The sequence below is a fragment of the Molothrus aeneus genome, chromosome 2, assembly GCF_037042795.1.
Source record: "Molothrus aeneus isolate 106 chromosome 2, BPBGC_Maene_1.0, whole genome shotgun sequence".
Taxonomy (NCBI): domain Eukaryota; kingdom Metazoa; phylum Chordata; class Aves; order Passeriformes; family Icteridae; genus Molothrus; species Molothrus aeneus.
In genome coordinates, this window is record NC_089647.1 from 49,987,030 (window position 1) to 50,002,809 (window position 15,780).

At 38.3% G+C, this 15,780-nt stretch overlaps 1 protein-coding gene across 5 annotated transcripts in view; it reads right to left on the reverse strand.

The window, feature by feature from the left end:
* The window catches only part of DCLK1 (doublecortin like kinase 1), a 228,292-nt gene that overhangs the window by 60,681 nt on the left and 151,831 nt on the right, over positions 1 to 15,780 (reverse strand). For 4 of the 5 annotated variants that reach the window (XM_066544908.1, XM_066544909.1, XM_066544911.1 and 1 more), the window contains exons 5-6: positions 12,875 to 12,991; positions 57 to 151 (exon numbers count right to left, since the gene is read on the reverse strand). In XM_066544908.1, the coding sequence (XP_066401005.1) occupies positions 57 to 151; positions 12,875 to 12,991 (212 nt within the window). Of the gene's footprint in view, positions 1 to 56; positions 152 to 1,100; positions 1,328 to 12,874; positions 12,992 to 15,780 lie in introns of those variants that run through there. The other variant, XM_066544910.1, reaches the window with a different exon arrangement.

Genomic DNA, 15,780 nt, shown 5'->3' on the forward strand with positions numbered 1-15,780 from the left:
GGCTATGCTGGATTCTCCCCAGCCATGCTCAGAAATCAGTTTCCTTATTTCCTTACCCTCTGTTTCCGTAGGCTTCCTGGGCTGGTGGGAGATGGGCTTGGAGACTTCCCAGAGCGGGGAGTAGAAAGTTGGCTACCAGGGGTTCCATTCACTAAAAGGACAAGAAATTGAAATAAATGAATACAAGGTATTATTAAAGGAAAAAAATATTTAAATCAACATTTTTCTTCAGTCTCTGTGGAACAGATTAATTTGCTTTTGCTTAATGCTTGAAACATTAAATAAGGTAATTCACAAAATAATTATTTCCTTAGATTTTTGGCTCATGAAGGAATTTTTTTATACAGGGTGAAAGCAAATAATGAAAAAACCTGAAAAGACTTCAGTCAATGGCAGAGAATATGATCATGTTTTCTTAAACTGTATTGTTCCTGTACTTTACTGAAAGTAAAATACTTCCATTACTGAAAGTAAGGGAAACAAGATGCCTTTTTAACCTTAAAAGACAAAGTATATAAACCTTTTCATTCCATTTAACTATGGCTTCAAGTGTTGCCCACTAAAAATAAAACACTGTATTGCTTGCAAGAACAAATCAGCTGCCTGCTTTTCACTTTTTGAGTGAGGACTCAACCATTTGAAGAGATTTTTGCAATACTATCTGACCCAAACACCACCTCAGACTTAACCCAGAAGGGCTTTCTGGAGGCAAATGAATTGGATATAACTCCTCTGGTCTGACTTAGAGGAAAGCATCACTCTCTCAAATAAGCAAGTTTCTTCACATATGCCAGTGCCTATCTTTATAGAAGCATCTTCACATGCACATGACATTATCCAATAAATTAACAAAACAATGCCAGCAGAGGACAGAATTCTACTACAAAGTAATCACATGAGAGGCTATCAATAATATTCACACTGACAGAAACACTACAAAGCATGTATCACATATACATGTAAATACTCTTTAACAAGCAACTGTTCTATCAGAGTCTACATTTGTAAGTGCTAGGATAAAAAGAACAATCAGATTCCTAGATTCTGAATCTTAGGAGAATATCTACATACTAAGGATATCAACAAGATATTTGACTTACCTTCTATGAGTTCTAACATGGACAAAATCTGACTGTTTAACCTGATAAGAGCAAGCAGCAAAATTCCTGCTCTGTACTAAGCCAAGCTGTAGCCAAACTGAGAAGCAATGGGATTAGTTAAGGATAGCTGGGGCTGCTCACAGAGTGAGCTGAATGCGATGCAGGATTCATAAGCAGAAGCCTTTTCTGCGTAAGGCTGACGTCTTCAGAGCAGCAGTGGGAGGTGCAGGTGCTGTCTTAGGGCTACATCAAAGGTGTCAATTAAGCATAATGCTGCTGTTTCACAACGCTGCTGAGCCACCGCAACCCCCACTCGCTTTCCATGGAGCCCCGAAAGCCTGAGCAATTTTATATGCTGTGCACTGAATCATAATGAGGTGCCTTTGGGGGCAATGTAGCAAGTGACTCATCCGAAAATCAAAATGACAATAACTCTTGTAAAAACTTGGCTGACTGGCAATCTAGCAAATGCTAATTCCTTTGGATAATACAGTAGGCATTTTTAAGAGATTCTTCTTACTTTCTGCATAATGCATTGTTCTTACTGGCTAATACTGGGCCCACACATTACAATGAAGAAATATGTATACCTACCACACCACACACATCAATAAAACACATTATACTGCATGATAAAGGACCATCACTTAATAGTGCTTAGGTGCTATGAGTGATCCAATCTCAACATCACTTTGTGCAAGGCATTGTTTAGAGTACAGGTGCAATATATTTTCATAACTATAGAAACAACAAGATGCTGTAATTGGATTTAAATAGGCTGGTTTTATAGAAAAACATTCCACTCATCCAGGCTTCTAAGTATCTTTATACAGAGGACAATGATTTGTACATATCAGCACTCATTCAAATATTGTAGTAAGTGTAGGGAAACACACATGCTTGTGTATGTTCATACACTATTCAGCAAAACAGCCACAGATCTGTCCAACGGTGACTAAAATCAAGTTTTATTACTGATATCACTGAAATAATTTAGGAAAAGAGCAAGATGAGATGAATTAAAATCAGAATCTCAAACTTGTAAAGTTGTAAAATGTATCTTCTAAACACCTATGTCATAATTTGGAAACCAACATTAAACTCCTACTATTCACACAGAGCTAGTCCTGTAGACTGCTGAATAACAGGTCTAGTGCTCTGCCCTCTCTTTAAACCAAGAAGATACTCTTAGGTCTTATTATCATAACCAAATTGAAGATAACAGATACATTTCAATACACCTTGTAGCACTAGGCACTGGTTCCTGTTCTTAATAGATTGACTCCTTTCCCATAACTTCCAACAATAGCTTTTTTTAGAATTACTATAGCAATGACTGTCCTGAAGACAAAAATTTGAGGCTACCAAGTGGAACCAGACAAACAGTAGCAATAGTGTATTTAACTGTCAACATATTTCTGTATTGATGTATATTATGTTAATGAGTATCTATTTAGGATGAGAAAACACAGTATTACCATAAATCCTAAAAATTTCTTACTTGTCACTATCAGAGTATCCAGAGTGTTTAAACTAAGCTTGAATGATCTCTTCAACCGTGCCTTTAAAAAGGAAAATTATGGTAGTTGTGCTTATTTTGACCATGTAATATGTGAAATTGAGAGTGCAATTAATGAATTGAGGCCCTCAGCAGATTTAAATGAAGTTTTCTCACCTCCTTACCCATATCCAAAATACAAAGGTGCCTGTACATAAAACATGTACCAGGATTTTTGAGAGCTCACAAGGACTCCCTATAGAGAGCTGATAAGGAAACTCCAGAGATGGCAATTAGCTCTGGAGATGAGATTCCTTTTACCAATCTTCACTTACCTGTTGTATTGGCTTGTACATCTGAAGTAGTTTTCTAGACTTTATTTTAACCAAGTTGCTGTCCCAACAGAAGTTGTATCATCCTGAAGCTATCATCTAAACCTGACCTGATGAACAATCTACTAGGAGCCTCCATTGCAGTGTAAACTTCCAAAGCTACACAAGATGAATCCTTCTGGATGCTCTCCATACCTGGAGATATATACTGCTATTATTGTTATTACGTTATTCTTAGTACTGATATTATTAATATGATCCTTAAGACAGATGTTGCAACAGGACAGAAATGGTAATTTCTGATACTTTCCCAGTACATTCCAGGGGCCCTCCTTTTATAGCTTTTTGTTTATGGCTTCCTGTGCTTATGAGTCATTGGACTGAATTTGCAAATAGAGGTGATATTAGGTGCTGTGTAGCAGGAAGAGACTGCAGTGATTCTGACCCCCTTCCTGAACTCCATTTACAATTATTACACCACTCTTACATAAGCTGCTCATTACCAGAAAACATGTCAACAAATATGTGAATAAAAGCTATAAGATTTAATAATAATACTGCATTCCTGATCACTAAATTGCCCTAAAATCCATTTCTAGATGGAATGTATTTTTGTTGGAAACTACATTTCTATCCAGTATCTGCTCTGCCTTTCTCACTGACTGATACAGCATATGTTCCTAGAGGGAACCTTGATGTAGATAAAGACATAGGAAATTGGTAAATCACTGTTGTGATTGATCATTTTATTGAGTGAGGCAAGAGGCTTCTTGTCACTTTTATTCATAAAATGGCAAGGGTCATAGATTCAGCTTAACACAGTGCCCTCCCGTCACCTTGAGAAGAAGATTTATCAGTTCAAAATTTCACCAGTGAAATATGTATCAAAAAGCTTAACAATACCAAAATTATTGTGGCTGCTCAGAGCAGATGTATGCAACTGCTTGGCTGTGAACTCCTTTCCTCACTGTCCTCTCTTGCTAAGAATGTGCAACAGAGCCAGAACCTGTATTTGTACTTGCTTTTCCAGCACCTGGCACACACATGAGGATAGAAAAACCCATAAAATAGAACACTAAAGCTGGATACCAGCATCTACTGAGATAAATGCAAAATAGCTTTTCATATGATAATATAAATAATAAATATGATAATATTTATGAATAATACTATGATAATAAACTAATGAAAATGCTGCAAGTAAAAAGTACTTTGATGGCATTCAAAAAAATAAACTTTGATAGGGCATATTTTCATTAAGTAATAGAAAAAAAAAGCAAGAAAAAATTCATTAAAGCATTGAGTGCCAGTCTGAGAAGCCACAAATACCACTGCAGTGTAGTAAAATCAGTCTTCTATAGAGTTGCCTGTGGATGTGCAAGCATATTGTACTTTATAAAACAAATAGAGACAACTTGGTGTGTTTAAAAAAGTGGTTTGCCAAACACAAAAGTGTGTGTGAAGAAGAAAGAGGACACTAAAGGAAAAGAACAGTGCAGGTTTTTTTTGCAGCCACAACTTATGAATAGGAAAGTTCAGCGAAAAAATGATTTGCACAAGTCACAACATGTGTAGGTCATATTCAGCAACTGTTAGGAGATAATGTGAGATTACTATTTGACCTTGCTGCAATTACTTCTGTAGTTTTTCACTGTCCTTTCCAAAACAAAATTTTTGTCTCGATAAGATTATGTAGTTAGAAGATAGTTATGAAATAAACCATATCTTGCCTTTTTGTTCATTCTGCTTTTGTATTTTACTTTTGTACATCTTGACATTTTTGTCTTAACAAGACAAAAGACTGAGTGTGCACAGAGCACCACATTAGGCAAGTGCCCTCAGTATGACTCCCTAGTGAAGACAAGGCTTTAGAGGTTCTACCTTAGCATGCAGTTGGTTGAGAAAAAAAGCCCAGATACCAACACTGCATTCATTTCAACTGGTGCTAAACTGTCCTTTTTATTTTCAATCTTTTGTAGAGTTTATGTCAAAAAGTTAAGCAGATAAAAGTAGAACATCCCTTTGCCACTGAAGACAAGGCCTGACAGACCTACACAGAACTTTCACCTGATCAACAGATTAACAGATCAGAAATGTCAGCAGAAAGGATCCCCTACAGGTCACGTATACATTCCGCATCCCAGCAGGCACCAATATACCAGTCCTTGTTAGTCACTGGTACCCATGGTAGCCACACAGTCTAGCCCAAGCTGTGCAGAGCTCAGCAGGGCCTGTAAACCCCACACAGGCACTTCCACCTCAACCCAAAGTCACCTATGTCTGCACTAGCAAGCAGAGAAGTGCTGCAGACACACAGATACTGAAGGCATATCTTATATGTCAGAAGAAAGGGGACTGCCTGGAGCATGCAGTTCCCTGGTACCCACCAGTATTTGTTTTTATCTCTAGTCTCAGAAGCTGAGTGCCTCTTGGGGTTTTTTTCCTCCCCACTTCAGCTGATATCTATGAAACTGTCTGCTAATTTAATGTAGTACCTAATCAGGAGAACATCTATGTGCACATAAGATTTAATGAAAATCTGTCTTTTGGACTGTTTTGCCTAACTAGAAAGACTAGGATTCTCAAATCAGTCTGTTTGAACAGAGTACAATTTCTGAGCACGTTCCTTCATTTAGCATCTAACTTTTCATCCTTTAAGAGGGTTAAACTTCTCAACATAACGAAATCTACTTCTCTTACCAACCCTTGTTTTTGTTACTGTGTATATAATTATGAAAATTAAGTTTTCACTGATTACTATCAAAGACAAACATCATAAATAAAAAATTAAAAAGAAGCCAAGATCAAAGCAAAAATAATCTGGAAATCCCTGGGTCCACAGGATGACTCCATCACTCCCATGGGTATGTGCTCTTGGCTTTAGGAAAATTTTGCTTCAGCATATTTATTATAAAATCAGTCAGCTGAGTACCTGTAACAGTGTGAATAATGGCAGTATGGTACATCATGCTTTTTCCTTTGGGATACAAAAGACCTTCTGGAGTCAGGTGGTTGAAGGAGGGCTGCTTCTGGATAAGAGCCTAAGGCTGAACTACCAGACTAAATGAAAACATACCCTATTGAAGAGAAACACCTCTACTTCCTTTTTTTTTTTTTTAAAAAAAAAGCAGAGAAAAGCACAAGCATCTGACCTAGGGAAGGCTTTCATAAGATCCTATTTCCATATCCACTTTTTTCTTTAGGCAGCATCTAGAGTTTTGATTAGGCTTTAATTTAATATGCAGTTTCACAATTTCTTTACCCAGGTACAATTTAAGAAAGAACCCTCACATAGTCTTTGGTAACATGACCTACTCCATCCATTCCTCGTTGAATGACGTTCCCTTTGTCATTTGGAGTAGGTACATATCAAACCAGGTATTCTTGAAATAGTCACCTGTCACACTGAATAACCCAAACTCCTAAATAATTTTTTAAAACCAAACTTTAACACCTGAATTGATATTGAAAATAAGATTTCAAGCATTTGACATATTCTGAGTGATAACTTGAGGGAAACAGGAAGGGAGAAAAAGTGAGAAGGAAACAATTTTGAAGAAGGTGCTCAAACTGAAAAAAAAAAAAAGTAGCTACTTTTGTTGAGAGTAAGTCCTGAAAATTAGAACTGGAATTTCAGGAACTAAACCAGAGTTCACGCAAATGCAGCATCTTTCCTTAATTTAATGGAGCAAAGGTACAGTAATTCCAGTCATCTCATGCTGCTCTTGATTTGATTAAAAATAACGATGATGAAGACGTAAGTGTTGCTGCTTTCTTTGAATCTACTACCTCTTCACCCACACTGAAGCTGCCACCAATGGTGTTAAATGGCAGCTGGACAGAAGCCACCAGCTACTGAATAGCCATCAGACATTCATAATTTTTGGTCACCAGCAATGGGCTGATACCCAGTCTCACCAAAATTAAGTGTCTCTTTTATTATGCCCTTTCCCAAATATTATTTGATGCCAACAAAACCACATCAAAGTGATTTACAGGCTTTAAGAAGACATCAGAAAAATTAAATAGAGGTAGGATAATCTATTGCACTTGGAATCAGACATCAGCCTTCTGCCTACTCAGGAGGTCACACTATCTTTTCTCTGCTTCTCTTCTTTGCCTTGTTCCATGCTTCTCTTCTCTATTTAGACTGAAAACCTTTTGAAGCAGACAATACCTCAAATGGATTTGTAAAAAGCCAGAAAGCAAACTTCCTGCAGAGAGATTTCTGTCTGGTGGTACTGTTTTGAAACACTGTCAGATGTAAATAACAAACTGAAGAAAACATAATGACTGAGAAGTCAGCCCTTACACAGATCTTCCTAGCTTACTTGTACTCTTGGAAGAAAACATTATTCTGTGTTTTTATATAAAAATAGGATGCATCTGTTCTCAGGAGCCAGGGAGCCTATCAGGAAAATATAAGTACATTAAACATATGCTCTCTTACAAAAAAAAAAATAAAGTGAAAAAACGAGGATGGAAAAAAGGTGAACACCACCTATGTAAAGGCATACATGCCTTTGAAATATGCACAAAAAAAGGTGTAAAGGCAGATGCAGTCCTTTTGCTCACCGCAGATTGCATAGCTCAAAAAACAACAGGGAGTGTGTGTTTCTCACAGACGGATACCTTTTATTGTGCCCTCAGCTAACCAGGGCACAGATTTGAACCTTTGTGGCCCTGATCACTTTTGTAGCCTCTGGTTTCATTAAGGGTCTTTCCCTGCAACCCTGCAGCCTGATTTCCCATCACAGATTCCCCACTTAGCCCTGTGCTGCCATTGCAGTGTGTTCTAGAACCTGTGAGATGGTGTTTTTCATCCTGTTATTCCCATGATGTTATTCCCATAGCCATGTATCTGCAAAGCCTGAAAGTGCTGTTATGATAGGTTCTGTGCAGAACTTTCAGCCAAGGAGGCTGTCTTTAGGGGCAACAGAGGGCAAAAGGCACCTGCAAAGGGTGAAAATCATCTAAGAGCATTGAAATTGTCATTAAGAGTCCTTTTTCTCCAGTAGCAGATGAGACAATGAGGGAGATGGTTCTCCAGGACAGTGGGTGATGGCTCCCCAGGGAGAGGGGACATTTAGGGTCCTTTGCCTGCTCCTCACAGAGTCAACGGTCACTACAACAAGGTGAAACTGAAATGGAAAGCAAGGGCCTTCAAGCAGAATTTCCTCAAAAATAATTTAACATTACTGAGTTTATCTTCAAAGCACCGGTTTTGGTAAAATATTGTGGTTCCAGACGTATAGATGCAAAAACAAGAACCAGAAAAGCAACAAATGACCAATCCCTCCACATAAGTCCTTTGATTTCTGTAAGCAACTTCAGAAGCTATTGGGATGAATTTGGGAAAGTTTATTACCCCAAACTACCATTTGCTCAGAAAAAGGAACTCATGGACTTCATCCAATTTATAAATTGCTAGTGCAAGCCAAAGTCTGGCTTAATTCATTGACTACCTGAAGTTCTGTGTCAAAGAAGGGAAACAGTTGTTGAGGATGGCATCTAAGTGCCTAAACCAGAATAGATTGTCTACATGTCTTAGCCTTGTTTATACATTTATTTCTCTAATAATGGGAAAATGGCCCAACACTTTGCCTTCATTAACTCTAAAAATGATGAATCTAAATCAGCTATGCTGTTGAATACCTGCATTAAAGACTACACCATACTACAGATGCATACACAAAAGAATAAAAGTTAACTCAAGGATATCTCTTCATTCAACAACTTTACCAGTTTTAATATCTAACTTTGAGATTTGAATATTTTTTAACATAGTCTTTGTCTATGGAACTTTCCTTTTTTGGCCCATGTAATTATCCATGTGTATTTTCTTGATATGAACATTAATTTAAGTCTGAAGCAGAAATATGATCCTTTTGTGCAATTAGAATGTGCAGACTTCTCTTTTTCTTGATATGAACATTAATTTAAGTATGAAGCAGAAACATGATCCTTTTGTGCAATTAGAATGTGCAGACTTCTCAAAATGCAGCAAGAATCAAAAAGAAACAAAAGGAATTGAATTCTTTCTAATTAGCAACATGCTCTTTTCCATTCACCTCTCTCAGCTTTTTGTCAAGGGTACACTACCAAGTATGCTTTCTGTTTCCCTTTATCCCTACTTCTTCCAACTTTGTTCTGAGACAAAACTCTTCAGAAAATGATACACCTTTAACTTTTTGTAATATGTATGTATTGTCTTTGATCAGAACAAAGAATCTACTCTTCTTCTTATTTTCCCTGTTTATAGCTAATAAAGAAAAATCCCTAAAAGTAGTTTAAAGTTTAACTGAAAGCAGTTTAAAAACATACAATAAAAACACATGTACATACACTTAGCAGTAAAAACACGACAACAAAAGCATAACTTCCAGCTATGCACAAGTCATTCAGGAGCTTCTCTAGTACTGAGATATTTAATGTAGACCTCATGGAAAAATTATCAGCTCATATGTGTGCTAGATGGCAATTTCTCCCTTCTGCTTCTGTCACAGGTACACAGGATTCCAAGAAACAAGCAGCAATTTTATGCTTGCTGGGTGGCAGAAAAGTGAAATCTCTCCATTCTGTATTTCATGGGAGAATGTTGGGTTTTTTCTAAAACCATCTAAGAGTCATTGTCCTCTTTCTTTCTATGACTGTTTTTTAAAATGCAATGTCTAATATAAAATAGCATTTTAAAATATCATTGACTGGTTTTAGCTCTGTGTGATTTAATAACAATTTTGATAGCAAGTGCTTAGTACAATATTGTTTCCTTGTTTGAAAGTAATACTGATCTGTGTATGTAAGGTTAGAAATAGGCTTATTGTACCATTCACAAAATTTGACCTACTTGAAAAAAGCAAACAGCAAAGATATAGCCAAATCAGAGCTGTTCCCCTCACTAAAAATAAATTCTATAGAAACACTTCCAATTGTTTATCCTTTTTAAGCTTAACAAATTTAAATTCAAATAGGACAGAACACAATAGAATAAAATAGAATAGTTCCATTGGAAGGTTCCTACAACAACCATCTAGTCCAACTGCCTGACCAACTCAGGGCTGATCAAAACTTCAGCATGAGAAGTGGAGCTTCACAATAAAGTGGCTTTGGTGAGCACCTGTCATCCAAGCAACCACACAGTATTTCTTGGTAAAGGAATGCTTCCTAGCTATAGAATCATTGAGTAGTTTGGACCAGAGAAGACCTTTAGGATCATCAAATCCAACTGTTAATCCATCATTGCCAAGTCTACCACTAAACCATGTCCCTCAGTGCCATGTCTACAAATCTTTTAAATATCTCCACGGATGCTGACTCAACCACTTCCCTAGGCAGACTGTTCCAATGCTTGATAAAGCTCTCAAAAAGAAATGCTTCCCCAATATCCAGTCTAAACCTTCCCTACAGCTTTGAACTATTCCAATGTGCCTTTTCACTGGATACCAGAAAGAAGAGCTCAGCACCTTCATCTCCACATCTCCTCCTCAGGAAGCCATAGAAAGCAATCAAGTCATTCCTCAGCCCTTTCCTCACAACAAGACAAGCCCAAAGTCCTTAGCTGCTCCCTATAGGACATACCTTCCAGCCCCTTCATCAGTTTTGTTGCCCACTTCTGGACATCTTCCCATCATTCGTAAACTGTGGTGCCCACAACTGTACACAGTGCTCAAGGTGAGGCCACCCCAACACTGAACACATCCTGATGATCCCCTCTTTCACCTGGCTGGTGGTGCTGTGTTTGACACACCCTAGGCTGCAGTATGCTCTCCTGGTTATCAGGGCACATCCCTGACTTGTAACGAGCCAGCTGCCAACCAGCATTCCCAGATCCCTTCTGTACAGCTGCTCTCCAGCCACTCCTCTCCCAGCTTACACTCGTGCCTGGCATTACTCCATCCCAGGTGCAGAATTTGGTATTTGTTCTTCTTAAACTCCATCCCATTAATCATTGCCCAATGCTCCAATCTATCTAGATCCCTTTGCAAAGCATCTTGTTTCTTCAGAGTCATTAGCACCTCCAAGTTTGTTACCATCCTCAAAATTTTTACTGGTGCTTTCACCTCCTCTATCCAGAACATTATTAAAAATATTGAACAAAACTGGTCCTAGACCTGAACCCTGAAGAAATGCCACTGGTGACAAACTAACATGTGCCTACTTCCTCTAAATATATTTTCACCTAAGAAATGTTTAAGATGGCTACATCTGTCATCAGCACAGCACCATCCAAAATAGTTTGCATTTTTAATATTTTCACTACACTGTTTCATTTCTTGCTATGAATGTAATGATATATTAATTATTGTTGTTGTATAAAAACATTCCCATTTTTCTATAGGCTGTAAAATAATCTCTTGATCTTTTGAAGTATGTAATATATTCTGCTCAGACATTTACAGAAGTGGACTGCAAGAAGCTAAGATTTCCTCACCTACACTTCCCCGGCACCTTTAAGTAAAAACAGTACTATTTCTTTCAGGACCAAAACTAACATGGTATCAGATATTCAACACAGAAAAAATGTTGCTAGTCCCATAGAAATCCCATAGATTTGGTATTATTCACTTATTTCACATAGAAATGAGCATACACAGTTCAATGTTCATTACCTCTACTCACAAATTCATTAGGAAAAAAACCTCAGAGTCTGTAACCTTCACACACCAAACAGGACCTCCCTTTAAGTTAAATTTAACTCTGTTCCACCTAGCTACAAAGAAAGTAACTTAACATTTTTATGAAAGAGCTACTCTGGACTTGTTCCTCACAACTGATATTTTATCTCAATACCTCTATTCAGGTTTGTGTATCTCAGCTGTTCTCTAGGATGTGTAGGAGGCAAGTTATCTCCCAGCCTTGCTACCTACATCTACACCTCTGTCCCTCATTGTGTTTCTCCCACTTTCCTCCTTCCCAGAGCAAGATCTTTTTTTCTCATCTTTGTCTTTTTGTAAAAGAAAAAAAAAAGTTCCAGTTGGTCTATCTCTACCCTCTTTGAAACCAGCCTTGGCCCCTCTGATCACCACTTCCCCACGGAGACCTTATGGTGCTGGATGCAGGTTTCAGGATGCCATTTGATTTCCTCTTGGCAGAAGACTGAGGCAAAAAGGGAGGTGGCTTCCAGACTGCTCTAATGTTTGCTTCTTGCAATGCTGCAAATGCTTGAATGGGTCTACTCAAATGGCTCACACCAAGGATTATTCGTACCTTCAGGCACCAGTACTGGCAATCTAATGCACTTTTTTGTTTATTTATTTTTTCTGCTTGGGAAAAACTGCAGGGGTGAACTACTCATCAGCTATCTAGTGGGAGCTACTGCAAAGGCAGCCAAAGCAAGGCCCTTCAGGCAGAACTTTCGAAAGCTTTTTGCTGTGTCTGCTCCAGCCTGTATCGCTGGTTTGTTAGGTCAATTCTGACATTTCTTCCTCAGCTATCTTGCACCTCACATTCACATCTGTAACTGCATTCTTTCTCTGCCCTGCCCTTGTTTTCTCAATATCCTCATGATCTTTAATAAATCCTTTCCTCACTCCCTCAGAAACAAAATTTCAAAAGATTGTAAAATTACCCTTTCAGCAACACAGATCTTATGCTGCATAACTTGGGCTACTTTCTGGATTGTTCTCATTCAGTTCCTAGTACAAAGACTACCATACATCTTTTTTCCTCCGTGTTTAGGTATTGGAAGCAAAAACATGCATGAAAAAATAAAGTGAATTGAACCACTGTAATGCCAGAGTATGATTTATAAGATGCTGAAGCCTCATTTTGTATTGGGAAGACACTTGACCTCAGATGTCACTGAGAAAACACACGAATTTTTAGTATCAACTATTTTATACATTCCATGTTTTTCCTCAGAAATGTGGAATTTTAAGTGCATTGCCCACTCTATTGGAACAGAATGGTTGCTGCTGCTAAGAAAGACTGTTTGCTTGCTTTACCTGAGCTAGTAGAAGCAGGAGACTTGCTGCGTCGGGATGGGCCAGGGCTCTTGGTGGTGCTCCTACGTGAACTCGAAGCTATTTTAGTATAGGAAGTGGATTTCACCACCCGACATTCTAGAAGACAAAGAAACAGCATAAGTTAGCAATTAATAAAGCCAGCAAGATTCTGTAACAGAAAGAGCATTGAGAAGTGAAAACATTTAGCCCACGCTTGTTTTCATTCACCTTGAGGAGTTTTATGAGAAAGTATAAAATCTGTATAAATGGCTCCATTAAAATCCAAGTACAGTACGTACCATATCCCAGACAAAGAACTGCTGCAGTAATCCAGACTTTTAAATTCCATGGTTACTGCAGGTACTTAGGACAGCTTAATTTAACTGTGCTGAGACTACTCATAAAATTTATTTGCTTTAGAAGATTTCAGTATAAGTAATGTAGCCATTTTTTGTAAACAATCCAGATGCAATGTAAGCATTTTTGTCAGCCGAGGCAGTCTCCCCTAGAAAAACTGGAAGTCTTCTTTTCTGTATCAATATGTTACAATTGAACATGATGACGCAATTGTCTTCCACTGATGAAGAAAATAAAGCAGGTTTGTTGCTCCTGCTTAATCCTCTGGTGAGCAATAGCCCACATTGTGTAGCACACACAATTCATCACAGGTGAGGGAAACGGCACTACTCGCTCATAAGAGACATCAGTAAAATCAATGAAGAGGCGAAATTACCCTCCCACTCGAGAACACTACAAGATGTTCAGGTTAGAGTTTATGTACACCCACACAGATCTGTAGGCATCCTTGCATTATGACTGCAAAATAGTTCTTGGCCTGGGGATGAAAGAACTTATTGTGCATAGCACTGATGTCTTGCACTCCTAATGGATACTAGATTAATCATCAGACATATTACACAGTTGGGAAAAAAAGATCCACTTCTTAGTCAGTACACAATTAAAACACTGTCTTCACCTGACAGTGCCAGTACACTTCACTTGTTTAAAAACACATCAGTAAACATTTAGTTCTGTACCAGACCTGTTTCCTATTTTATTCCCATGGTTAAGGTTCCTCAACAAAGGTTAAGAGAAATAAACAAGAGCTTTTTCTTCCTAGTCAGAAAATACTGTGTAGAAGCCTGCACATTATTTAGTCTTCACAGATCAGTGGAGCCTGTAACATAGTTTAGACAGATTAGAGAACAAAGAAATAAAATTGAGCATTACTAATTAACTTAAACATATACACCCGAGAATGATGTAATGAAATTTATTTCTCTTGGCTGCCCTAACTGTTTGTCTTTCATCAAGCTGTTCAAGGAAATAGAAGCAAGAACTGATGCGTTACTGAGTGAAACCTCCAGCACAGGTGAGAGCTGAGAGGACCAGAGAAATGCCTTGATCTTCCCAAAGAAGCTTTTCTTTCCAAACTCTCTACATTCCTAATGCCCAATAGTAGCTAATTTCTTTCTCTTGACATTTTTTTATGATTCATTGATGACTTCTCTTGTTTTATACCTAACAGTGGAAATGGAGAAAAACATTTACTCTATGAGGAAATTATCTACTGAAAACAGGTGGAATCAGATGAAAGCTTTCAATTAGGTGCCATTAGATAACTACAGCAGGAATCTCAATTGATTTATTGGCATAAACAGCTGCTCCAGAAATTATATACAATGCAAATGTAAGCAGGTTCTTTATCTGCCCGTAAACAAAAATGCAAAATTTTCAAACATCTAACAGCCTGTTAAAACTGTCATTTAATCCTAGTGTGGGCCTCATCCACAGGAAACAGTCAGGAAGGGGAACTGCATATTCCAATGGTCAACAAACAACAATAAATTAGAATTTAGAATATACACATTAGAATATATCATTTGCTTCATTGAAGAACTTAAGAGTCCATGCAGAGAACAGCTACTTTATGCAATATATAAAAAACCTTCCTCTTTCCAGCATGTAAAGAAAACAATTATCTACATACCTCTCCCACAACTCATACCAAAGATTAACTCTTATTTTACTACAAGTATTAATACTCATTCAGGTTCTCTCAATACCTTTAAAACACCCAGTCTTAAATATGTTGTCACAGAGGCATTATCACCATATCTAATTGGGTCAGACTTGGCCAGCAATGGGTCTGTCCTGGAGCCAGCTGGCATTGGCTCTGCCAGACATGGGGGAAGCTGCTGGTAACTCCTCACAGAAGCCTCCCCTTTAGCCCCTCCCACCTCCAAAATGTGGCCATGCAAACACAGTTCATTTGCAAATCATCCTGAGGGGCACTTACAGACCCTGACCTGTGAGTAACCCCACACAAATGGCATACTGCCCTAAGAGGCAGTCACCTCTAGCAGATAAACAACCTCTCTCCACAGGAAACACAAATGACCATATGATAATCCAAGAAATGTACAAGCATTGCAGGATCATAGGATAATCCAGTTAAAACATGAGAAATTCCTAGTCCAGTTTCCTGCTCAAAGCTTGAAGTAGCTTTATATTCACAGTCCTGGATGACTTGGGGGACACTTCAACCCACTTTGGACATACACAGTGCAGGAGGATCTTGGAGAACATCGGTGTCAACTTCCCATTCCAAGTGACAGAGAAAAACAGTAAGAAGAGATGCTCTGCTCACTCTCACAAAAAAAGGGAAGACTCTGGGACTGTGCAGGCAGAAGGCAACCTTAGCTGCAGTGACCAGGATAGGAGAGTTCAGTATTGTGAAGGGATTGGAGGGCAAAATGCAAGATCACAGTTCTGGACTTCAGATAAGCAGACTTGGGACTCTTCACATATCTGCTTGGAAGAGTCCCATTAGATAAAACCCTGGAGAGAAGAGGGACCCAAGAAAGCTGAGGAATATTAAAGGATCACCTTCAAGTTCCACAACA